Genomic DNA, 24269 nt, shown 5'->3' on the forward strand with positions numbered 1-24269 from the left:
TGAAAAATGCAACAAATGCTGTTGCCTGGCAGAAAGAAAGGGTGGAGCCACTAACAAATAGGGAGTCTAAGTCTCCTCCCTTTCCCGTCGGCTCATGGGTACCCGGAAGTACGAAAAAATGAATGCAAGTCAACGGGGCTAAAAACTCTATTTTCGAATCCTCTTTGCCTTAGACTCTGAATTGCACACATTTTGTACTGCAATTTAAATGAGAAGTAATGATGGGTGTTTTGACCACGCCAGTCACGTACTTTGAGATTTATCAGCTTGTAAAAGTTCGTAATTAGCATGACTACAACTTAGGCCTCGGCATGTCGCATATATGTCTTCACCACTCCTCCTCTAGCGTAGCTGCTACTTACCACATGGCCAGATTTAAAGTGTTTTTTTCCTCCTGAAGGAAGGATATGAAGCTTGCTGAACTTACAGCCCTTTTCCCTTTGTTTTCTCCGCGTTTGGTTCAATGATGTCACTTTTGTGATGCACATTTGTAGTTCTGGACTCATTTTCACACAAAACCTAAAATAACGTTTCCCCCTGTTCGAAAATAAGCGCGTTCTTAATATCAAAATGTGTCTTTAAAATTCACGGACATCATAATGTGAAATCCATGGCACATAACAAGCGGAATTAGGAAAAAGCGTTTTTCCCCACATTGACTTGCATAAATGTTTTCGTTCTTCCGGGGACCCATGGTCCAGAAGTAGATGGGCGTGACTTAGGATCGCTATACATACACACACAGGCTCACAATGACATTGTGTCATCATGATGTACCAGCTAACATAATAGTGTACCTGTTAGCCAATAGCGATGGCAGATTTAAGTTTAAATACAGTGCAGAGTTTTTACCTGAAGACGGCACAACACTGACAGTTTTAGGCAGAATATTTAAATTATTTAAATTGGTGCTGCATCTGCAGTGATGCGGGCATTGCACCGGTCTGTCGTGGTGAAGAGAGAGCTGAGCCAGAAGGCGAAGCTCTCGATTTACAGTTCGATCTACGTTCCTACCCTCACCTATGGTAAGGAGCTTTGGGTAGTGACCGAAAGAACGAAATCGCGGATACAAGCGGCCAAAATGAGTTTTCTTCGCAGGATGGCTGCGTCATCCGGGAGGGGCGCAGAGTAGACTCGCTGCTCCTCCACATCGAGAGCAGCCAGTTGAGATGGCTCGGGCATCTGGTCAGGATGCCTCCCTGGTGAGGTTTTCTGGGCACGTCCAACCGGGAGGAGGCCTAAAGGTAGACCCAGGATACGTTGAAGTGACTATGTCTCTCGCCTGGCCAGGGAACGCATTGGGATTCCCCCAGAAGAGCTGGCCCAAGTGGCTGGGGAGAGGGAAGTCTGGGCCTCAACTTAGGCTACTGCCCCCGCAACCCGACTCTGGAAAAGTGGATAAAAATGATTGATGGATGTTTACATCATTTTAAATAGGATGCACTAAAGTGCCAAATTATTGACTACACGTGTCTACAGCATGATTAGACACTCATTTACATAGCTTATCAGTAAAAAACATTGATTTGGGGGTGACTTGCTCTTTAATTATTTTCTCTTCCTGCACCCACTTTTGTAGAATTTCATTGTGAGCTTCTCATTATGAGACACACACACACACACGCACGCACGCACGCACGCACGCACGCACACACACACACACACACACACACACACACACACACACACACACACACACACAAGTAAATTCACACTAGAAGCACATCATGTTTACTACATACTGTAACTACATATATGCATTGTTACACAACTCTAATCCAAAATCCTACAACTTTATATCTAATTGCTGTAAATTAACAACGTGAAGTGTCATAGTTGTGTCATCACCATCATCACTGACAGTGGCAGAGTGTAGGTGTGGTTATTAATTACTGTCCACCAGAGGGCAGTATTAACTAGCTTAGTGTTAAATATACTGTGTAGTTGTTGGATAATTTTATTAGTGACTTTTTCTACATTTAATTGAACACGCTGTGTTAATCGCATAAGCTATAACAGAAGAGATTAAGCACAGAAGCTTAATTTGGAGATTAAACATTTTTATTTTGAATTAAATCAGATTTGGAAAACATTTAGGTATGAAAGTGAAATATATAAACTTACTTTCTTTATTTTACTTTCATTTACCTGGTTATGTGCTACACGTGAGTCAACATTTATCGTTTAATTAAAACCTTTATAATTAAGCTAATCCTGATGGTTAGTGTGGAGACGTTCCACTCTCAGCCCGAGCTCCACTTGATGCTAACCATCACATAGTCAGGACAATTTTCCCAGCAGCCCCGGGAGACTCCATGATGTCATGGTGGGCCTGAGCAGCTTTGTCCAGCGGATACTGGGAACCAACGACTGGCCGCAGCCAACCAGCTTCCATTCCTGCGTAGAGCAGAGCTGCACACTCCTTCTCCTCCTCCTGGGAGAGAAGAGGAGAAGGAATAATCACAACATAGTAAAGTGAATGATGTGCTGGCGCTTCATTATTGATTGCTGCACGTGACACTTTTTGTGATGTCACACCGGTGTTGCAAAGAACAGGGCCACTCCAATGATGCTGCTCTCCTTAGCCATGGTGTCTCTGGGATTGATCTCTATGGGACCTCTGGAGCCAACGATCTGCAGAGACGTGGAGATGAGAGCAGCTTTTGACTTTATGATTTTGTTGTACAAAGCCGTTTCAGAGAATCACTAAAGTGCTGCTGACTGTGACTCGTCCTCCATAGGCCAGCATCTGAAGGTCTTTGCTCAGGTTCTTGTTCGACAGCATCTCAACTATCACATCTACTCCTCCACCCTCTGTGGCCTCCTGCAACACACACGGTCCACATTTCTGTAACCGTTACTGACCGCTTTTATTTGTTCTTCTTTCTCCATGTGTGACTACCAGGATTTTGTCCGTGTAGCCCTCCTCTCTGTGATTAAAGGCCAGATGAGCGCCGTTACTGAGAGCCAGCTTCATCCCGTCTGATGTCCCAGCTGTCCCTAAAACTGTGAGACCCAGAGCTCGGGACAGCTGGCAGGCCGCTACACCCACCTGAAGGTGGAGGAAAACACAACCTTGAAAAGGTCACTGTCCATTTTTTATTTATTGTCACTAATCAGAACTAGCCCCTGGTTTTTGGTCAGAACTGTATGCAGAAACCTGGATTCAGTTTACAATATATTTTTTTTGTAGGTCATTAACTTTGCTCGTTACATTAACAACACCGTTTCTATATTCATTATTGCACAGAAAAAATTTAAAATAAAGCAGAAATCTCCTCTCACCCCTCCGCTGGCACCATGAATGAGGACGGTCTCCCCAGCTTTGACATGAGCTCTACAACACAACAACTTTAGACACTTAAAATGTTTTGAAACATTTCCCAAGCACCTAGAAATATAGAATTATCTGGGAGCGGATGAGGAGGTGTAAGCACAAGTCTAATACTGTCCACCAGGGGGCAGCATTATGTTCTTCACAACAACAGCTGTATCCCTTTAAATTTGTATGGACTATTGCTTAATGATTGTGTTTCGTAAATGTGACTAAGACATTGTGTTTTTGTGCTTGAACGCATTATACGTGGAGGATAGAATTCACACAGCAGCAGCTCTGGGTTTTGCATTACTGTTTCAAAAGTTTGAGAACGTTTTTAGAAACATAAAAAAAGAATTTAAAAGAAGACTTATCAATCTTAAATGGACAAAAATATCACATGTTTATGTTGCATTTCACCATATTTCTAACTGATAGAATAAATGGTTTGCAGCTTTGGTCCATGTAAGTTGGTTATGCTGAAGTCAGCATTTGCTAACTGTCTTATGTCAGATGCACTGTAAACATGCATCCATCGTATGCACCCTTGTGTCTTCTCCTCTGTAAATGTTTGTTTCGTGATTGTTAAAGCTGACTACCGTTATTCATCTTAATAAGACAGACAGTGAAAAAATTATTTATGTTTGTTAATTGCTATCCAGAACATTTTAACACATACGTCCTGTAAAAGGTTTAAAACGTACACACACAGTTTAACCAAACTAACACCTCAAGAGGAGTAAAAGTAAAATGACTCAAAATACTGATGATTTTCTAATACTGGAATCCGTTTTTAAACCAGATTCTTTAATAAATAACTTATTTCCAGGTAGATCAGTCAAGTCCTTTACAAGAGTCTAACACACACACACACACACACGCAAGCACACGCACACACACACTCACACACACACAAACACATGCACGCATGCACGCACACACACACACACACACACACACACACTTACTTGTGAACGAGAGCTCTGAAGGCAGTGAAGTAAGGTATACCAATGGCTGCTCCCTGGGTGAAGTCCAAGGCTGCAGGCAGCTTGTGAACACAGCCGTCAGCAGCTATAGTGAACTCTGCATATCCTCCAGACTCAGTGGCTGTGGTGAACACACGGTCTCCTTTCTGGAATGCACACACACTCACTCACTGTATTTGTCATGTATATAAAAAAAATTGAATGGATCTAATAAACCAACGCGTTGTTTTCCCCGTCACCTTCACTCTAGTGACTCCCTCTCCAACAGCTTCCACCACTCCAGCCACATCACTACCCGGTGTATATGGCAGGGAAGGCTTACGGGCGTAAGATCCAGAGCGGATGTACGTCTCTACGGGGTTGACTCCACAGGCACGTACATGGATCAAAACCTATATACCATAGAAAAGGATAAAGAAAACCAAACGTAACTTAACTTCTGAATAGTTCATTAGCAGACATGTCTAGAAACAAACCAATCTGGATATGATTTTAATAACATTTTTATAGTATTGCCTTTTTATTGGTATACATGTGGTTTCTGTCTCTTTAATTCTTTTTTGCAATAAAAGTCAAAGAAAATTGTTCGTACATTTATGATTAAGTTGCATATCTACTAGAAAATTAAACATTCATATAGACTTTCTGAAAATCTGAAAGGCTTTCTATGAACTTTGCATGCTTTCTAACCAATTTTCCATCTAAGGGTTAGGGTTATTTGTTTATTTGTACTCAAGAGCAGGACTAATACAGACATGTCAGGCCTACAAAATCAACCTTTCAATTTTTTACAAGTGGACACAACTGGTTCATGCACTTTGTTTTTTATGCCTGAACGATCATGCGGAAATGATCAGAGTTGAGTAGCGTAACAAAACCCCCTCTCTAAAAAAGGTCAGGTGGTATGAAAATTTCTCTCTCTCACACACACACACGCGCGCGCACACACACACACACACACACACACACACACACACACACACACACACACACACACACACACACACACACACACACACACACACACACACACACACACACACACACACACACAGTATTAATAAATCAGGTTACAGATGACCTCTCATTACTTACTAAACTGACATTTTTTTAACTAAAATAGGACAGACAGAAACATTTTAGTGAAGGCAGAGAGGTAATTTTCACAAAGCTGCAGACAAGAGTCCATCTCCACCTGTGATCCACTCACCTGTCTGAGTGCAGGCTGAGGAACAGTCACACCAGAGCACAGCTGGAGGACAGCTGGAGCTCCAAACTCACTCACTCTGATGGCTCTCATCAGCTTGCTGCCCGACATGAGAAAAGAACTAGAAAACACAGAAGACACTAAACAAATAAAGTAAACGCTCTTCTTCTTCTGGGGAATTTTATGCTCATATTGGCGCATCAGTGCCCTCGTCTGTGAGGCCAGGAAATTAATACAATGTTATTTTATTATTATTAAAAGACTAGTCCAAGGACGATAAAAATAACACAAGTTTGGAAATATAGACACATGTTGTTTTTCTGTCTCTAATGTCTATCCCCGCATAAACATGACATTAGTAATTATTTCTAATGACGTTTTAACACCCGTCCCCCGCTCCCCATTGTGTGCGTATTTAAAGGATATATTTTGTATCGGTTTTCATCAAAAATGAAAAGAGAACAAATAGTGGACGAATGACTTTTAAGTAGGCTTATGTTGACATATTTACACATGTTTGATCTTTAAAAAAATTGGTTCTTTGTTTTTATATATAGAACTTGTAATTAGAAATGTTTGTATTATATATTTGTATTGCTGTTATTTGTTTTCTCATTGTTATTTTTAGCACTTTAAGCGCTGTGATGATCAAAAATTCGGTTTTAGACAGATGATCGATGATTTTTGGATCCATTAGTTCTGTCTACAATCATGGCAGGACATCCGTTTACGCAGCGCTGATTTCTAAACCAAATAGATGAGATAGTTGATAGTTGTTTTAGCCAATTTGTATGAGTAGAGATTCGTGAAATGCTCGGACCTAAAGTAAGGTAACACGGAACCAGTCAGATGAGAAAAGTGACCGCGGGTTTCATTACAACATGGTCGGGCTCTTTAGTGTTTAATAACATGTTACTACCGTCAGAAGATCAATGAAGTTGCATTTCTCCATGTGGGAAGAGCCTTCTTTAGCTTGTTTCACACAGTCAGATACTAACTGAGATTTAGCCAGCACTCGGTTGCATCACTCTATCGCTGGGCTTTACTTAGTTTTGGTCGGAAATGTCATTAAGAAGTAGAATGTTGCTGCAGAGGGTTCTGTTTGCTCTAAAAGCTCACAATGTTCGGTACCGTCAGACCTCAGGAGCGGGGAGTGTTCTGTGGGAGACTCCAGTGAGACCATTGTGTTGCTCAAACAGGCGTCACGCGCCTGCACCTGCCTCCACCGGTACATTCATTTCTAATCTAGTAATTATAAATGTGTTAGTGTGCTGAATGGCTCCAGCTTGGGTAGTTTGCTCTGATTTGCTGCTAGGTCCCAGCAGCCTGTCATTCAGAAGTCACACCTGTGGGGAGCTCAGATCAGATCACGTGGGTCAGAAGGTCACTCTGTGTGGCTGGGTCCAGTACCTCAGGTGAGTTGCTCTTTGAGCTCTTCATCAACAGAGATGAAATCAGTAGAGCTTGACTGATCAATCTGGAAACTTTGTCAGCTGCACTAATAATCATCATCGATCATTACAGGCTATTTGTACCCTATGACGTTTCACACAAGTATATATCTTTTTCTCCCTCCAACAGACAAGACTTATTTGTCATCCTGAGAGACTTTAGTGGCTTGACACAAGTTTTAATCCCTCAAGAAGAGGTATAAAAAATAATGAAATGCTGTTTGTTCTAATAAAAATCAATAGATAATTATAGAAAATTATTTGTGTTTTTACTGATTTCAGTCTGCAAACAATCTGAAAGCAGCGCTGTGTGGCCTGGCTGTGGAGTCTGTCGTCAAGGTTACAGGAACAGTCAGAAAAAGACCAGCAGGACAGGAGAACAAGGTTTGTGTGTGTGTGTGGTTATAAAAGCCAAGTCCTGAATTTTACATGAAAATGTATTATTAACTATAAGTAACATCTTGTTGCTCTCAGCTAGTTATGTCTAGATCGGTCAACAAAACTTTCATTAACCTGTTCTCTATAATCATGATTTTATTGACCATGGATTCATTTTAGATGTTACTGCTGGTTTGTGAGTAGATCTGACTAATTGGAAAATATTTTCCTCTCTATTAGTCTAAGAGTAATGGGATGCATCAGTTAAACACAGCTCACCATGGGACTTGTTTCTTTGTGTTCCAGAAAAAAGGTAGCTTAGACTTGATTATTTCATGATTGGTGTTTCGTATTCAAACCTTCTGCTTTATACTTGGATATTAAATCATCAGATCATGGTGTACCATCAGATGTAGCAGAATTAGGACTCTGTACCGTGTGTTGTTGTTCCTGAATCAGGACGTGAACTTGTGACACATGGGTGGAAAAATCTGAACTTCTAACCACTACATCACATAAACACAAGGGGACGATTCTGCTGTAGCATCCATAAATCTGTCTCCTCCTGCGGCTGCCTTCTTTCCAGTTGATGCCAACAGGAGAAATAGAGATTCTGGCTCAGAACTTGGAGGTTTTTAATATTTGTCGGAAGCTGCCCTTTGAGATGAAAGAGTTTGTCAAAGTAAGTTCCCCCTCACATCTAAACCAGTGCACACATTTTATTTGTTAGTTGCCATCATAGTTAAAATGATTTTGTATATCTGTTGGACTGCGCAGAAATCGGAGGCTTTGCGGATGCAGTATCGGTACCTGGCCCTACGGTCGTCACAGATGCAGAAGAATCTCAGACTCAGATCTCAGCTGGTGATGAAGATGAGGGAATATCTCTGTAATGTGCACGGTATGATGGTGGGATGGATTTATTCAACTTGCCTCGAGGTGGCAAAGAATCCATTTGTCTTTTTCCCAATCTGTAGGATTTGTGGATGTGGAAACACCCACCTTGTTCAAAAGAACTCCGGGGGTGAGACGATTCTCAGGTGTTTTTAAATGCATCATTCACCTTCAGCAGAATTACTGAACCCATGGTGTGTGTGTGTGTGTGTGTGTGTGTGTGTGTGTGTGTGTGTGTGTGTGTGTGTGTGTGTGTGTGTGTGTGTGTGTGTGCGCGTGCGTGTGTGTGTGTGTGTGTGTGTGTCTGCGCGCGTGTCTCTCAGGGGGCAAAAGAATTTGTGGTTCCTTCCAGAGAACCGGGTTTGTTCTACTCTCTGCCACAGAGTCCCCAGCAGTTTAAACAGCTCCTGATGGTGGCAGGTGTAGACAGGTGGGTGTCCAGCTCGCTGATCTGAGCGTACAAGCATCTGCATCGTTACAGCCACCTTGTTTGTGTTCCTGTGCCCTGTTTTATCTGTCTGGATACGATGGTGGTTTGTGGTATTTTCACACAATAAGATGGACAAGATTAGATTCTGAGTTAGGTGAACATGAGTGTTGGACTTAAACTCTTCTGACAGACAGAATCATACTTATATTGGTGCTAATGTTGCAGTTTGATTCAGTAATATATTTTATACCGAGTTATAAAAAGTTAACAGAAAAGAGATTTTAAAGGGATGTTGTTTAATTTTTTGTTTGTATTTTTAGTTCATTTTCTTGTGCCAGTATGTGCTAAAACGACCCTTTACAGGGTTAATGAAGTGTCACTCAACACCATCTGTGGCCAGAATACCGCATTTGCAGCTTCAGAGTACCGGTCCGGTCACTGTTACACTTACATATCTGGCGTTGCAGTCTGCTTCCAGCATGTTTCCTGCTTGTTTTAAATAATTAACACAGCTGGGTTTAAAATTTCATAACTAAGCTTAATTTTATGCAATTTTAATCCTAAAATATTCTACAATTATAGCACAGTTTTAAACAGTTACATAATCAGTAGCACACTGACTCTATAATGATATGAAATCTCTTAGCTTTATGAAGCCAGAGAGACAAAAAACCATAATCGTTTGTATCAGGGGTGGGGAACCCTTGTCCTTCAGAGCAGGTACCCTGTATGTTTTAGATGTTTTCCTGCTCCAATACTCTTGATTCAGATCGTTGATTCACCTGTTAAACAGCTCATTGAGCTCTACAGAAGCCTGTTAATCACCTGCTGATTAAACTTTGGTGTGTTGAAGCAGGGAAACAACTAAAACATGCAGGATAGCCACCCTCGGCGAACCAGGATTCTCCACCTGGGATAATGGGATAATTTAATACGTAATGTTCTGCATCCTGAAAATGTTTTTTTCTGCTGACTGGGCTTGTTAAATGATTCTAGTTGACTAAATGAGAGGAAGACATGCCTAATAAAGCTTCTGTTTACAGCTTTACCTGCTGTAACGTTTACTGATTCATTCGCCAGGTACTTCCAGATCGCTCGGTGCTACAGAGACGAAGGCTCCAAACCAGACCGGCAGCCAGAGTTCACACAGGTGAGCCTGAAGAAAACCTGATTGTTATGTTCAGTAAAATCCTCTGAATTCTTTCCTCTTTTTTTGAACCTGGTCCTTGACGCTTGTTGGTCTGTTACCTGGCTGGACACGCTCACCTCACTGTCTCCTCCAGGTGGACATAGAGATGTCTTTCGTGGACCAGGCAGGGATCATGGCTCTGGTGGAGGGAATGCTCCAGTTCTCCTGGCCTGCAGAAAAAGGACCGCTTCAGGTTCCTTTCCAGGTGATGACGTATAACGAAGCCATGAGGGACTACGGCGTGGACAAGCCTGACACCAGATTTAACATGAAGGTGGGTGAGATGAGCTCTTAATAATTGCAAATAACCCTGAAATGTAACTCAGTCTGAATCTTATTGTTATCAAAATGCAGCTGAGTTTCCTTGAAAACGTGTTTTTGGAGACAGAGTGTCTGCCCACTTTGAGAAGACGTGTCCATCTCTGAAGGCTGTGATAGCTGCATCTGGTTGTTGACAGAAAGAAAAGTATCAGAGTTTTCTAATCCGGGTTGAGATACGGTGGATTTCATGGCCGTGAGTCTTCTCACTGTGACAGCTCTACCTCTCAACTGTAATATGTTTTATTGTTGAGTTCAGTTTTAAAGCGTCAAACTAGTTAAAATCATCTCAACCTAAATAAACTCGTTCTTTATCCATCTCTGTCTTGTGTTTAACACCCTTTTCACATTTTTACAGGACGTGATTTTCAAAAGCACCCAAAAGATTACCTGAAAAAGAATTTTTTTTCTCACATTTTGACAAATATGTGATTTAAGAATCCACACACGTGATATAAAATGATATAAAACCATTAAAAAGTCCTCAAACTTGCTTTTTGATGACCACAATTTATATTCTTTATTTCCCATAAAATGTTAGAAGTGAAGCACTGGGATGAGAATCAGCTCCTCTAAATCTGTGAAAAAGGGTAAAATGCCGTCTCCGGGTCAGGGACGAGGTCCTGCCTCAAGTGGAGGATCTCGGGGTCTTGTTCATGGGTGAGGGAAAGATGGAGGGCAAGATCGATAGGCGGATTGGTGCTGCGTTTGCAGTGATGCGGGTGTTGTATCGGTCTGTCGTGGTGAAGAGAGAGCTGAGCCTGGTCGATCTACGTTCCTACCCTCACCTGTGGCCACGAGCTTTGGGTAGAGACTAAAAGAATTAGTTCGCGGATACAAGCGGCAGAATTGAGTTTTCTTCGCAGGGTGTCTGGGCTCTCCCTTAGAGATAGGGTGAGAAGCTCGGTCATCCGGGAGGGGCTCGGAGTAGACCCGCTGCTCCTCCACATCGAGAGGAGCCAGTTGAGGTGTCTCCGGCATCTAGTTAGTGTGCCTCCTGGACTCCTCCCTGGTGAGTTTTTCCAGGCATGTCCAACTGGGAGGAAACCTAAAGGGAGACCCAGGAGACGCTAGTGGGACTACGTCTCTCATCTGGCCAGGGAGCACCTTAGGATTCCCCCGGAGGAGCTGGCCCAAGTGGCTGGGGAGAGGGAAGTCTGGGCCTCTCTGCTTAGGCTGTTACCCCAGTGACCTGACTCCAGCTAAGTGGAAGATAATGGATGGATGTTAGATGTGAAATGCATTTTCTCATCTAAACCTTTTCCTTTAATTTCATATTCCAGAATTTGTTATGACTAATATAAAATGATCTGCATTCTAATGTTTCTACTGAGTTATTCCATGGGTTTGGTGGAAAGAGATGATGATGCATACTTTGCCATACCTGATTAATGCATTTTCATTCTCCTTCAGCTGATCGACCTCAGTGAGGTTTTCTCATCCACTAAAATAGAGTTCCTCAGGTCAGCTCTCAGCCAATCAGAAGGTTCCATTCAGGCCATCTGTGTGCCAAGTGGAGCGGTAAGAACAAACCCCGTTGTTAAACTGACGTGAAGAAGTTCATGGCTCTGTTGAAAACGTGCTCATGAACTGCTGATATTCATTCATTTTGACACTCTTCCATTTGTTTATGTTAATCAATGTTTTCTGTCTTGTTTGTTGAAAGAAACATTTTACTGGAAAAGATCTGGATGTGCTGAAGCAAACAGCCAAGGCTCAGTTTGGACAGGTAGACGTGTCTCCAAATTGTTATAATTCTGCGGCTCTGATCTGATTGGATTCAAATCAAATGTCTTTTTAAATAAGCGGCTATAAAATATTTGTTTGCGTATCTTTTACAAAAGGAGCTGAGCCTGGTGCTGGTCAGGGACGATGGTACATTAAAGTCCCCTCTGAAGAAGCTGCTATCTGTTCCTGAAACAGAAAATCTGCTGAGTAGAGCTGAAGCCAAGCCTGGAGACCTGCTGCTGATAGCAGCCGGATCCCTCCGTGTTGTGGTAACACACCAGAATAAGGACAGGTTGATGGTGGGAAGGATGGATAAATATTAAGTTTGTCTTCTTCTGTCCCTCTGCTGTCAGCTCCCACTGCTTGGTAATCTTCGTCTCCAGTGTGCTCAGCTCCTTGAGTCTCATGGCCTTTCACTCCGAGACCCCTCTGCCTTCCACTTCCTGTGGGTTGTGGATTTCCCGCTTTTCTTACCCAAAGAAGATAATCCAGAGGAGCTGGACTCGGCTCATCATCCTTTTACTGCTCCACGTACAGAGGACACGGACCTACTCCTGTCAGAGCCACACAAGGTGCTCTCATTGAGTCTCTTTTGTATCCATGCGGTAAAGAACAGATGATTTGAACATTACAGGTGACTGTAGCTGTATATAACAGGTGCGCGGGCAGCACTATGACCTGGTGTTGAACGGCTGTGAGATTGGAGGAGGCTCCATTCGTATTCATAAAGCATCGCTGCAGCTTCACGTGTTGAAGAATATCCTCAAGGTTGTTGGTGTTTGCTTCTCTCATCTAACAAGTGGACAGATCATTAGTTATTAAATGTTTATAAAATGATCAACATGTTGTTTTCTGGCAGGAGGACCCAAGTCTCCTTTCTCACCTGCTAGAGGCCCTTGATTCAGGAGCACCACCTCATGGAGGCATTGCTCTGGGTGAGATAAACTGCTTTTTTATTACATGAACAGATGTTCTTGTTGAACGGCCTCAGTTTGTTGAAACAGAGTTCAACAGTGACTGGACTGATGAACTAACAGCTAGTCTGAGCAGGGCGTTAAAGTGAATAAAACGACTTCAATCTCAACCTTTATAAATATTTACATTGCCGTCAAAATAATGAGCTGAAAATGTATCTTTTTCCTCTAGGTTTGGATCGGCTGGTTTCCGTTGTGGTTGGAGCTTCCAGCATCCGTGACGTTATTGCCTTCCCCAAGTCGTTCCGGGGTCATGACCTCATGAGCCACGCCCCCGACACGGTCTCTGAGGAGGAGCTGAAGCCCTACCATATTTCTATCAAATGGCCAACAGAACAGAGAGGAGGAGGAGGAGGAGGAGGATCAGCCGGGAAATGAGAAGATGATAGACTCATATCAGAAATGTTGATGAAAAGGAGACATACTGACTTGAAGAGTGCAACACTGACCATCCTGTTGCTCAGAAGAGAAAAGGAGAGAAATAAGAGCTTGTGGAAAAGATAATGTGTGTAATTAGTAATAGTTGGAAATAATATATTTGGAGCAAAGTGGAATTCTGAAACACAGGAAGTAGCTAAAAACTACACTTTCTGTTATTTATTATTCACACAAGGATTTATAAAAGCAAACTTTTCTATAAAACTTCTATCTAAAGACCCAATTTTCTCTTAAATCTTTGGAGCAGCTTTTTTTCTAGCATTGGTGACAAGTTTTGAACAATCCACCTCAACAAGGATCCTGTTCTTAGAATAGATTGTAACCTGGAGCTGAAATTCCATTTAACGCACAGTGAACTTTTGTTTGAAATGTTTAGTTTTCATTGATGCTATTTCTGATAAACAAGCATGATAGAATGAATTCACATCATGCTGAGGCACATATTAATGTATTTGCTGTAAAATAAGTAATAATAACAGAATGTGAGTTTATCAGCAGATGAGATGATTTAGTTTATATTTTCTTGTGTTTGTTACTAGAGATGACACTGTCAAAGCAAGACGTCTCAAGTAAAAAAAACTAAAATTTATATCAAATTAGCTGGACCTTCTCTCGGTGTTTAAATCCGAATTCAGCAATGAAGTTCTAAACAGCAAAAGCACTTCCGGTTTAGGGGGTGACGATGGCAGTCTAATCCGGAAGTGGAACTGAAGTGTTATTTGTACGTCGCTGGGGGAAAATGACAGAACAGAGATGTGATTGTTCTGTTCTGCCTTCGACACAAGTGGACTGTTGGCTCATATCAGCGAGTTAACGGTGAAGATAAGGAGCCGCCAAGCTGTCCGAGACACGGAATGTTGAGTCGAACGGAGTCAGCTTTTTCGTGAATCTCACGACGCTGCGGGGCTGGTTAACTACCAGAAACCAGCCTGTGGTTGGTGTTTCTCTTCTTTTCAGCTCGCATTGTTCGGACTGTTCAGATATTTTTTCGTAAAGCTGCTCAATCGGTTTGAAGCGACACCGGTGATTGAGACGGACACGTCAGCTATCCGTATTCCTCGACACTAGCACGAGAGTCTTCCACAGGTAACCATGGCTCCAATGGGTATCCGGCTGTCACCTCTCGGTGTGGCCGTGTTCTGCCTGCTTGGACTCGGTGTCATCTACCACTTATATGCCGGAGTCCTCTCCAACCGCATTTCTTTTTTCAGGTCAGATTATTTATGTTTTTCTCAGATTGTTTTAATTGACATCACTTCACTGTTCACTGACTGTTTTCTAATGATGTCAGAGCCCCGCTGGGCCATAAGGAGGTCCAACATGTATTCTGGCCCCATGCCTTTGAGTGATTTATAAACTAGTAGAAGTACTTTGAAATAGATTGTGTTGTTTACTGGTAACCAGTGTAGAGAATTAAGAACAGGTATGATATGCTCGATTCTCTTGGTTCTTGTTAAGACTCTAGCAACAGCATAAGCTGCAGTTGCTTCACAGCTTTTTGGAGAAGACCAGTCAAAAGACCATTGCAGCCTGCTGGAGATGAATGCATGAATGAGTTTTTCCAGATCTGGTCTGGACATGAGACATCTGGGTCTTACTATTTGATGAAGACGATTAAATGCTGATCTAGTTATAGTCTTAATTCGATCCGTGAAGCTCAGGTCTGAACGAAATATGAAGCAGAGATTTCTAAAGGAAATCTTTACTTCAAGCTAAGTGTTTTAACCCTCCCACTGTCCTAATGGGTGTGACCCCGTGAGGAAAGTTGACCATTGAGCAGGGTTGATGGTTTATCCCTTGGGTCCATGTGGCAGGGGTGAGGAGTGAGCACCACCTCACCCCTGCCACGTGGACCTCAAGGGATAAACCATCAATCCTGCTCAATGGTCAACTTTCCTCGCAGGGTCACCCATAAAGACAGTAGAAGGGTTAAAAAGCTTGTCAGTGGTGTGATCCTTCGTTAAATTGCTGTAGTTGGGACTTAGTCACTTGGCACCCAGGTCAAAAACAAATACTTCATTGTATAACAGAAGATTTTCAGGTCCAGCTTGTTGGAGGAGTGATCAGGGTGTTATACATATTTGTGGAGGATTTTTGAAACCAGTCTGACCGTAAATCTGATGGCAAATGTGTTTAAGACCTGCTCTTAACAGGATATACTTGCACCCTAACAAATACTAGTGGTCCATGCAGCCTACTGTTTTTTAAGCTAGTTTTATTTGTACAGGTTTTTTGGTACACATCTGTTTTTTACCAAATAAAATTATTGTATTTTTTGTTAATTTTTCATCACAAACATTCTTAGAAGAGACACAAGTTTGGAGGAAAACTTTAACAGGATATAATTGGGTCATATTAACTATCATACTGTTGATGGTTACATTTGTAGTTTGTTTGTCTTTTTACAGATGGCTGAATGCTCTTTTTGTTTTTAGATTTTCTATGAAGTCTTTTGCTATCAGATGTTATCTTTATTCTCTCTTCCTTACTGCAGGCAGCCGAAGAAGGTGGATCTGACAGACCTGCTGGCTGTCTCAATTGAAGCTGCAAGAATGGGTGGTATAGAGGTAAAAACTCTTGATTTTAGTTAAGTTTAGCTAATAAAACTATGTCTTTCAAAATGTTTTAGTGTGAGGACTGTTATTGCAGAGCTGTAATGGCTGCTTTGATAAACTTGAAGATATTCAAATTTTCTCACTACTTCACAGGTCAGTAGTTTTCTTTCAAACACATTTCTGATCTCACTGAACAGTTTTTTATTACAGTTTCTATTAATTATTAAAGTATTGGATGAATATGTTTTACTATAGCGTTAAATGTATGGCTTTAGTGTTTCAGTCTTTTATTTTTATTTTTTTCATTTATCACTTGACTTTTACCTTTTCTGTCAAATCGTATGACAACAATAACCTCTTCATGCTGTTAGAGCTGTAGCCTTCTCTTTCTAGTCATGCTGTGTTTCTTTCCTCGTGGTTTCTTTCTACATTGAGGTGGAAAGTTAAAGAGCAAGTCACCCCCTACCAGATTATTACTCCACTCCCACTTCCTTTTTGAAAAATGCAACAAATGCTGTTGCCTAGGAGACCAAAAGGGCGGAGCCGCTAACAAATACACACACACATGCTGAGTCTCTATTCAGGGTCTGCATCCTTCGAAGGACCCAGCCTACTCGGCCGACGTGGGCTCGTTCTCCGTCGGCCAGGTAGACCGGATGTTAACGGCTGTGTATTTGGACAGGCCAAGCCTTCATTAATTCCTGCCACTCCCTCAGCATTCCGTCGCCTAGCAACCGTGGAACCGCTGAGAAGGAACTTTAAACGATGGAGCTCGAAGTTTTATTTAGCTTTTTAATAATTTCCTTGACTGTTGGAGAGCTAATTCAGAGAAAATACTTTCAACAAGCTGAGCCTGAGCAAAGATGTGATAATAGTTTTTATACTTTCTAAAGGTCCTGACCAAAACCGATTTATCACCTTTTAAGCCTTTTCAAGACCCAGCGGATACCCTGTATTATTAAACAATTCACAATTGTAAACTAAAATAAAATTCAAGAGTTTAATACAGAACTGATTTTCTTTAGATATTTCTTTTATATCTGCATGTTTAAAGGGTCATTATGGAAGTTTGACAGCCAAAACATGTATAGAAATAATAAAGTTCTTCTTAATACATTCTCCTGCAATGCCCTGGCCCTGTAGAATGAGCCCTGGCATTTTTACTGCGATTGCCTGTTTTTCTGTAAAATCACAGAAAAAGAGAGCTGCTCGGGTCGAGCAGGCTGCTTCATGCGCGTTCACGCTCAGGCATAGCCTGTAGCATTTGCTATCAGTAGCTTTAGCAGCAGAGAGTGAGGTAGTGCCAACTCAGCGACTTTGTCGCTGTTCCTAACGCCTAGTGATGAACCTAGCTACATTTCTGGGGACCCTTAGCTACTTTCTGTAGAACTTTCTTCTACATATTTCCTGCAAATTAGCAACAAAATAGCCATTTTCGCTCATAACTGTTCTTTGAACGTTGTTTCAGCTGTCATCAAGGACTACACGTGTCTGCAGCACGATTAGACACTCACTTAAATAGTTTATCAGAAAAAAAAGTTAATTTGGGGGTGACTTGCTCTTTAATGAAAATTCTGCAAGCTCGTTGGTTTCTTCTTTTAGTTTAGAAATTATAGCATTACACAAATGGCCATTAAAGGTACAATATGTAAGACTTTTATAACGAAATAGTCACAGAACAGTCTAATGTTTCAGTCACGTTGGAAGGAAGGTTACATTGAAACAGACGTCTTTCTCAGCCGGCTGGGGTTGTCAGTTTCTTTCTCTCTTTTTTTTAATGGCTAAAAAGGGACGTAGTCTTTGTTTACGGTTTGTGAGCCCGTGAGGTTGCTGAGTCTGTACCAACATTTATAAAAGGACAACGTCCAGCAAAACGCAGCACTGTTTTTGACCGTATGTTACTTCTTGTAACCCAAAGCAGCCACAGCGTCTTTTTTGTTTTACTCAGGAGAAGCAAGCTAGATGCTAACTGGGAATTAGCAACAAATAGTTGGCTCTGAAAATATCTCAAGCTCCTTTTTTCAATTAGCAACAACTCAATATTACAGTGAAATATATTTAAGCTCTTATCAACTTATTGTAATCGACACGATTTTGCTCATCATCTGGAATCTTCTTATGCTGATCCGTAGCTGGCAGCAGACATCAAACTCACTGACGGGAGGAGGGAGAGTCACTTGTTTGTTATGAAACATAGGCCGCAGTACCCAAATCTGACCACAGGGTGTCACTGATTCTGTGCACGTTTAATCCGTGATTTGTTCAGTTGCTTGTTTTTTTTTTTCATAACATCCATTTGGAAAGTAGTATTATTAAAAGATTTTATGAAGTGCCTGAAAAGGATTATTACTGTAAACCAAATCAACTGGTGGAGTATGTAATGAATGTTTTTCTTCTCCTGTTCAGGTGAAAAAAGTTCGTGATGATAACACTCTGGAGGAGAAGGCGAAGGGTGAGACGAGAGAGGGAGCCAAAGAGCTTCTGACTCAAGGCGACATGCACTCTCACAGAAAGATGTTTAACTTCATAAAGAACACGTTTCCTGACATCACGGTGAGCACAGATAAAACTACTCTCTCACCATCGTGGGGTTGAAATTCTTTTCAACTATAATTTCATATAATTTAGGAAATAATTCAAAACCAAAGATTCTATGAAATCGTAGCTTTGATCCTGTAAAATTAGAGTTGAAGCTTATTGAAGTTGATTTACGTTGCAAAAGGTTATACTTTCTGGTGGTTTGTGTTCAAGGTTCACAGTGAGGAACGCGACAACAGCGCAGACTCGGTTAGCTGGAACCAGGAGATTCCAGCTGATATCCTAACCAAGGTCAAAAAAGGTCACGATGTTCCTGCTGAGAGCATCACTGTTTGGATCGATCCTCTGGATGCAACTCAGGAGTACACAGGTGTGATCAGCTAGCTGCTTAGATTTGAAATCTTGTCATTAAAGTGCTGACCTTAACCTCTCCTTTCCACCGGAGCCGTCAGCAGCGCGAGTCGGCCGTGTCTCAGGAGCAGCATGTCGCGGCCCTTACGCGCCGGTTCTATTTTCTATGCGCTACGCCTCTGAAACGGGTCAAGTTCGACATTTTTGGGGAAGGAAAGACAGGAAATCGGACGCGGAAACGGAGCGAAGCTTTCCGAGATTTTCAGAATAAAGAAACGTACTGCCCCGTGAGAAGTTATCACCTAGCTAGCGGTCTCCTTTGTTTTTCAGGTCCGTATTGGCGATTATAAAACGGACAGAACATAAAACACAAACCTTTTGGAGCCATGTTGTAGTTTTCTCCTGCTTGTTGCTGTGTTTACTGACGAAGTCACTCGTGTGGCTTCGTGCTCTGTCTGTCGGTGACAGCTGCTCCCCTGCTGCTATGCGTCTCTGGTGGGAAGGGCCAAGCAGCACCTTACGCGAGCAACACGTGCTGCTGACGGCTCCGGTAGAAAGGAGGGGCAAGGCTTCGCCTCCCATTTCTGAAGTATCCTCTGATTTTGACGTGCTGCCTTCATTCAGACGATACCCACGTAAAACAAATCGGCTCCGACTTTCCTTTATTCTACTGGAGAATTTTAGATTGTTTTACTTTCAATTTTAGTAAAATTCCAAATTAGCTGAATAAATTAACATCCAGAATCCCATCAATAAACAACTAAATATAATTGAATGCTGCTACTGCTTTAAAAAAGTCACCAGAGACAAACGGTCCATATGAGGATTACGCCGACCTCGTGTTTTCTTCACATTGTGTTACTTCCCTTCTCTGTCCCCACAGTTCTCTTGAAATCTGATCTTTTTTCTGCAGAAAACTTGGTTAAGTTTGTAACCACTATGGTGTGTGTAGCTGTCGACGGTAAACCTGTTATTGGGGTCATACACCAGCCATTCACGGACTTTACTGGTAAGTTGTTTTCAAACGTAACCGTTTTAGTTTAGCTTTTATAATCTAACATGTGTCTGTATTATCTAAGGCTTATGCAGCTCCTCCTCCTGGGCGACTTTGGGCCAAAATGTGAACTTTGGTATAGTTAAAATAAAAAAAATAATGAACTTGCCTTCTTGCTGTTTGCTTCCTCAGCCTGGGGCTTTGTGGATCAGGGATCAAACATGCGACCCAGGAAGTCCTACAGCATCGTCTCGCCAAAGGTGATCGTATCACGCTCTCATTCTGGAGAAGTCAAGAACCTTGCCAGGAACGCTTTTGGAAACACAACAGTAATCCCAGCCGGCGGAGCAGGTGGGAAGAAATAATCGAATTCTTGTAAATTATTGTTTTAAAGTCTTAAAAGGAGAAATAATTATTTATACCATTCAGTCACTATTTTTACTGCAGGTATTCTAAAACCCGGGCCACGCTCAGATGAAGGTGAACGCACAAACCGATCCAGACGTAGCAGACATACATACGGATCCAAGCACATTTTTACATTGTACACTTTGTACATCCCAATAAACATGGGACTGCTGAGGACATGAGGGGAATGCCAGACACTTCCCCTCAACACATCTCTAATAAAACATTCAAATTGACTAAATTATACTCTTGAGGTGACTTTTGGCACTGCACGTTTAAAAATCCTACATTTACATACAGAAATGGAGAAACTTGACAGAATATAAGGTGGTGACCGTATTAAATGAGGATGAAGTGTGTTAAACTTAGGACTTGGTGCTCGGTTCTCTTCATCAGAACAGAGTGCTCCAGTCCAGTGAAACACTAGATGTGTGTTTAGGGCTTAAAGCAGAATTCTCACACGGATGAGTGTTTGATCACATTCTGATGTTGGGTCAAACTGTACTGATCGAGCTCTTCAGCTGAGACAGTGGCCTTCGTGTTTATGATGGGAATGGGACTGATAGAAAGTTCTTATCACCACAATAACGTGTAACTTAGCAAGAGACTGTTGCTTTTCATATATGACCTTTATTTTTACAGGGAGTGCAGAATTATTAGGCAAGTTGTATTTTTGAGGAATAATTGTATTACTGAACAACAACCATGTTCTCAATGAACCCAAACAACTCATTAATATCAAAGATGAATGTTTTTGGAAGTAGTTTTTAGTTGGTTTTTAGTTTTAGCTATTTTAGGGGGATATCTGTGTGTGCAGGTGACTATTACTGTACATAATTATTAGGCAACTTAACAAAAAACAAATATATACCCATTTCAATTATTTATTTTTACCAGTGAAACCACTATAACATCTCCACATTCATAAATATACATTTCTGATATTCAAAAACAATACAAAAACAAACCAGCGACCAGTATAGCCACCTTTCTTTGCAAGGACACTCAAAAACCTGCCATCCATGGATTCTGTCAGTGTTTTGATCTGTTCACCGTCAACATTGCGTGCAGCAGCAACCACAGCCTCCCAGACACTGTTCAGAGAGGTGTACCGTTTTCCCTCCTTGTAAATCTCACATTTGATGATGGACCACAGGTTCTCAATGGGGTTCAGATCAGGTGAACAAGGAGGCCATGCCATTAGTTTTTCTTCTTTTATACCCTTTCTTGACAGCCACGCTGTGGAGTACTTGGACGCGTGTGATGGAGCATTGTCCTGCATGAAAATCATGTTTTTCTTGAAGGATGCAGACTTCTTCCTGTACCACTGCTTGAAGAAGGTGTCTTCCAGAAACTGGCAGTAGGACTGGGAGTTGAGCTTGACTCCATCCTCAGCCCAAAAAGGCCCCACAAGCTCATCTTTGATGATACCAGCCCAAACCAGTACTCCACCTCCACCTTGCTGGCGTCTGAGTCGGACTGGAGCTCTCTGCCCTTTACCAATCCAGCCACGGGCCCATCCATCTGGCCCATCAAGACTCACTCTCATCTCATCAGTCCATAAAACCTTAGAAAAATCAGTCTTGAGATATTTCTTGGCCCAGTCATGACGTTTCCGCGTGTGTGTCTTGTTCAGTGGTGGTCGTCTTTCAGCCTTTCTTACCTTGGCCATGTCTCTGAGTATTGCACACCTTGTGCTTTTGGGCACTCCAGTGATGTTGCAGCTCTGAAATATTGCCAAACTGGTGGCAAGTGGCATCTTGGCAGCAGCACGCTTGACTTTTCTCAGTTCATGGGCAGTTATTTTGCACCTTGGTTTGTCCACACGCTTCTTGCGACCCTGTTGACTATTTTGAATGAAACGCTTGATTGTTCGATGATCACGCTTCAGAAGCTTTACAGTTTTAAGACTGCTGCATCCCTCTGCAAGATATCTCACTATTTTTGACCTTTCTGAGCCTGTCAAGTCCTTCTTTTGACCCATTTTGCCAAAGGAAAGGAAGTTGCCTAATAATTGTGCACACCTGATATTGGCTGTTGATGTCATTAGACCACACCCCTTCTCATTACAGAGATGCACATCACCTAATATGCTTAATTGGTAGTAGGCTTTCGAGCCTATACAGCTTGGAGTAAGACAACATGCATGAAGAGGATGATGTGGACAAAATACTCATTTGCCTAATAGTTCTGCACTCCCTGTAATAGCAGTGATTTCTTCCATGGTCTTATTTTGACGTGTGTGTGTGTGTGTGTGTGTCATACAGGATACAAGGTCCTGTCACTGTTGGAGATGCCTTCAAATGAAGAAAACAATATTGATCAAGCAGATGTTTACATCCACATCACCTTTATTAAGAAATGGGACATTTGTGCTGGTGCTGCACTATTGAAGTCACTTGGTAATGAAAACTAAAGACTACAATCATCTGTAGTTAGACTTGTTTTTAGATTTTGTTGAATTTTCTTTCAGTTATTTTTGAGGGAAGGGTCTTTAAAAGCTTCCAGTAGACTTGTGTAGAGTAAAAATTACATGTTGATGTGTTTGTTTCCAGGAGGTCACATGACCACTCTGAAGGGAGAGGACATCGACTACAGTGGAACTCCTCTCAATACAGGTGGGCTAGTGGCCACTGTAGGTTTGGATCACAAGGCTGTCCTGGAGAAACTACCGGAGTGGGACCCTGAAAAGCACTGAGACACAAAAACACAGAATCGCTGGAGGCTGAGCCGCCCTGTGGTGATGCTGCAGCCATTTCCTGTTCCTACAAACTGACTCTGAACATTAAAGACATGCGGGGTTGGGTTTCACCAACATGGGCAGGACAGTGGATCCGCACAACAGCTCTGAATTCACACGCTTGCATCAGCTTGGAGACATGCCACATCCTCAAGAACTTATCTAAAAACACACACAGTGACCGACTTCCTCTCCTTTTACAACCTAAAACTCTATTAAACAGGTTATTCCAAAAAGACATCATCTTTCATTACTCATTCTTAAACTAGACTCTTTGAGCTCAAACAAGTAAAATAATAAAGTAATTTAGAAATGATTCGCCAAGTTAAAACAAAGCTCTGAGGGTGATCGAGTCTCCCTCAGCTGAACACTGATTACATCACATGCTCCGTTTAATAACAACTTATAGGAACAGACATTTTTTCTAGATGCCATCATACTCTTTATTTATTTCCCCCGACATGAATGAAGCACAATTTATCTACTAGAACTGTCTGCAAAGCGGTGAAGCAGCGTGGGTGCTGCAGGACTCGGTAGTGGCGAGAAACGAGGTGGATCTTCTGTGTTTATCCTGAACTTAAACACTGGACACACTTTTCCTTTTGGAGCGACTCTTCAAGCAAAAGAGTTTGATGCCTTTGGAATCATCTTCCTTTTAATTCAGCAACGACCCAATCACGAGGCAGAATCCAAGCTGGAGCCCAGTTCAGTATCCTTTCATGTCTTCTAAAGTCCAGACAACAAGCCGGTGTCCTCTCCTGAGCATGCACACATCCTGTGAAATGTGCCGTTTCATTTTAGATTTCTACTAAAAGGAAGTTTAGATACTGTTGGACACTTCTGGAGGGAAAAAGCAACCCTTCTCGTCTGTACTTGATTAGTTTGAATGAAAACGTCCCTGAACGGGCGAGCAAGTGTTTCTGATAACTGCTGTGTGTCGTTCTGCACTGTGAGGCTGTAATAACGGAGTCCGTTTAACTTGATCCAGTGAAATTAGACTTTGCTTTTTGGGTTTTGAACCATAAAAACACTGCAAGAAAACCCAGCTATAATCAGAAATGAAAACCATGTCTAATTTGCTGCATTTAGCTTCTTATTTGCTAAATTTAGCTTTTAGAATTTGAGTGCCTTTGATTTGGGAGCAAAACTGGTCAGTTACTATGGTGATACGGATAGGTTTGAAAATTGAGTTGGATATAAAAACATAAGTTAAATAAATAATAAATAAATAAATATATTTGAGAGGTGAGGAGACAGGATGTTAAAAACACTTTGGAGACTTTTTCTGTGTAATTGTTTTGCATGGAGGTGTGTTGTAGGCTCTTCTTTTTTTAAACGTGTTGAGTCTGAAAACTGCAAATTTCAGAACGAACG

The 24269-nt window shown here is 41.8% G+C and overlaps 3 protein-coding genes across 4 annotated transcripts; 2 read left to right on the forward strand and 1 right to left on the reverse strand.

The window, feature by feature from the left end:
- Positions 1 to 2039: 2039 nt before the first annotated feature.
- Positions 2040 to 5719, reverse strand: cryz (crystallin, zeta (quinone reductase)). The gene is made up of 8 exons (XM_015957276.3): positions 5513 to 5719; positions 4542 to 4694; positions 4285 to 4448; positions 3286 to 3337; positions 2903 to 3052; positions 2723 to 2824; positions 2539 to 2634; positions 2040 to 2434 (listed from the first exon to the last, which is right to left on the reverse strand). Exons 1-8 carry the CDS (start codon positions 5708 to 5710, stop codon positions 2273 to 2275), a joined length of 1077 nt encoding a protein of 358 aa, XP_015812762.2. The 5' UTR covers positions 5711 to 5719; the 3' UTR covers positions 2040 to 2272.
- A 637-nt stretch (positions 5720 to 6356) lies between these two features.
- Positions 6357 to 13532, forward strand: dars2 (aspartyl-tRNA synthetase 2, mitochondrial). Of its 2 annotated transcripts, none has more exons than XM_015957278.3 (17): positions 6357 to 6737; positions 6825 to 6924; positions 7091 to 7157; positions 7243 to 7344; positions 7925 to 8020; positions 8116 to 8239; positions 8316 to 8362; positions 8556 to 8662; positions 9743 to 9812; positions 9946 to 10125; positions 11583 to 11690; positions 11836 to 11898; positions 12014 to 12166; positions 12251 to 12469; positions 12555 to 12665; positions 12757 to 12832; positions 13044 to 13532. In XM_015957278.3, exons 1-17 carry the CDS (start codon positions 6572 to 6574, stop codon positions 13247 to 13249), a joined length of 1995 nt encoding a protein of 664 aa, XP_015812764.1. In that variant the 5' UTR covers positions 6357 to 6571; the 3' UTR covers positions 13250 to 13532. The 2 variants fall into 2 exon arrangements, with proteins under 2 accessions (XP_015812764.1, XP_015812763.1); XM_015957277.3 differs by having other exon boundaries at positions 6369 to 6737; positions 6804 to 6924.
- A 492-nt stretch (positions 13533 to 14024) lies between these two features.
- On the forward strand, positions 14025 to 23135 carry bpnt2 (3'(2'), 5'-bisphosphate nucleotidase 2). Its single transcript, XM_015957280.3, has 8 exons — positions 14025 to 14520; positions 15804 to 15876; positions 18271 to 18417; positions 18616 to 18772; positions 19667 to 19762; positions 19940 to 20098; positions 22423 to 22557; positions 22711 to 23135. Exons 1-8 carry the CDS (start codon positions 14402 to 14404, stop codon positions 22851 to 22853), a joined length of 1029 nt encoding a protein of 342 aa, XP_015812766.1. The 5' UTR covers positions 14025 to 14401; the 3' UTR covers positions 22854 to 23135.
- Positions 23136 to 24269: the final 1134 nt, after the last annotated feature.

The sequence above is a fragment of the Nothobranchius furzeri genome, chromosome 11 (assembly GCF_043380555.1).
Source record: "Nothobranchius furzeri strain GRZ-AD chromosome 11, NfurGRZ-RIMD1, whole genome shotgun sequence".
Taxonomy (NCBI): domain Eukaryota; kingdom Metazoa; phylum Chordata; class Actinopteri; order Cyprinodontiformes; family Nothobranchiidae; genus Nothobranchius; species Nothobranchius furzeri.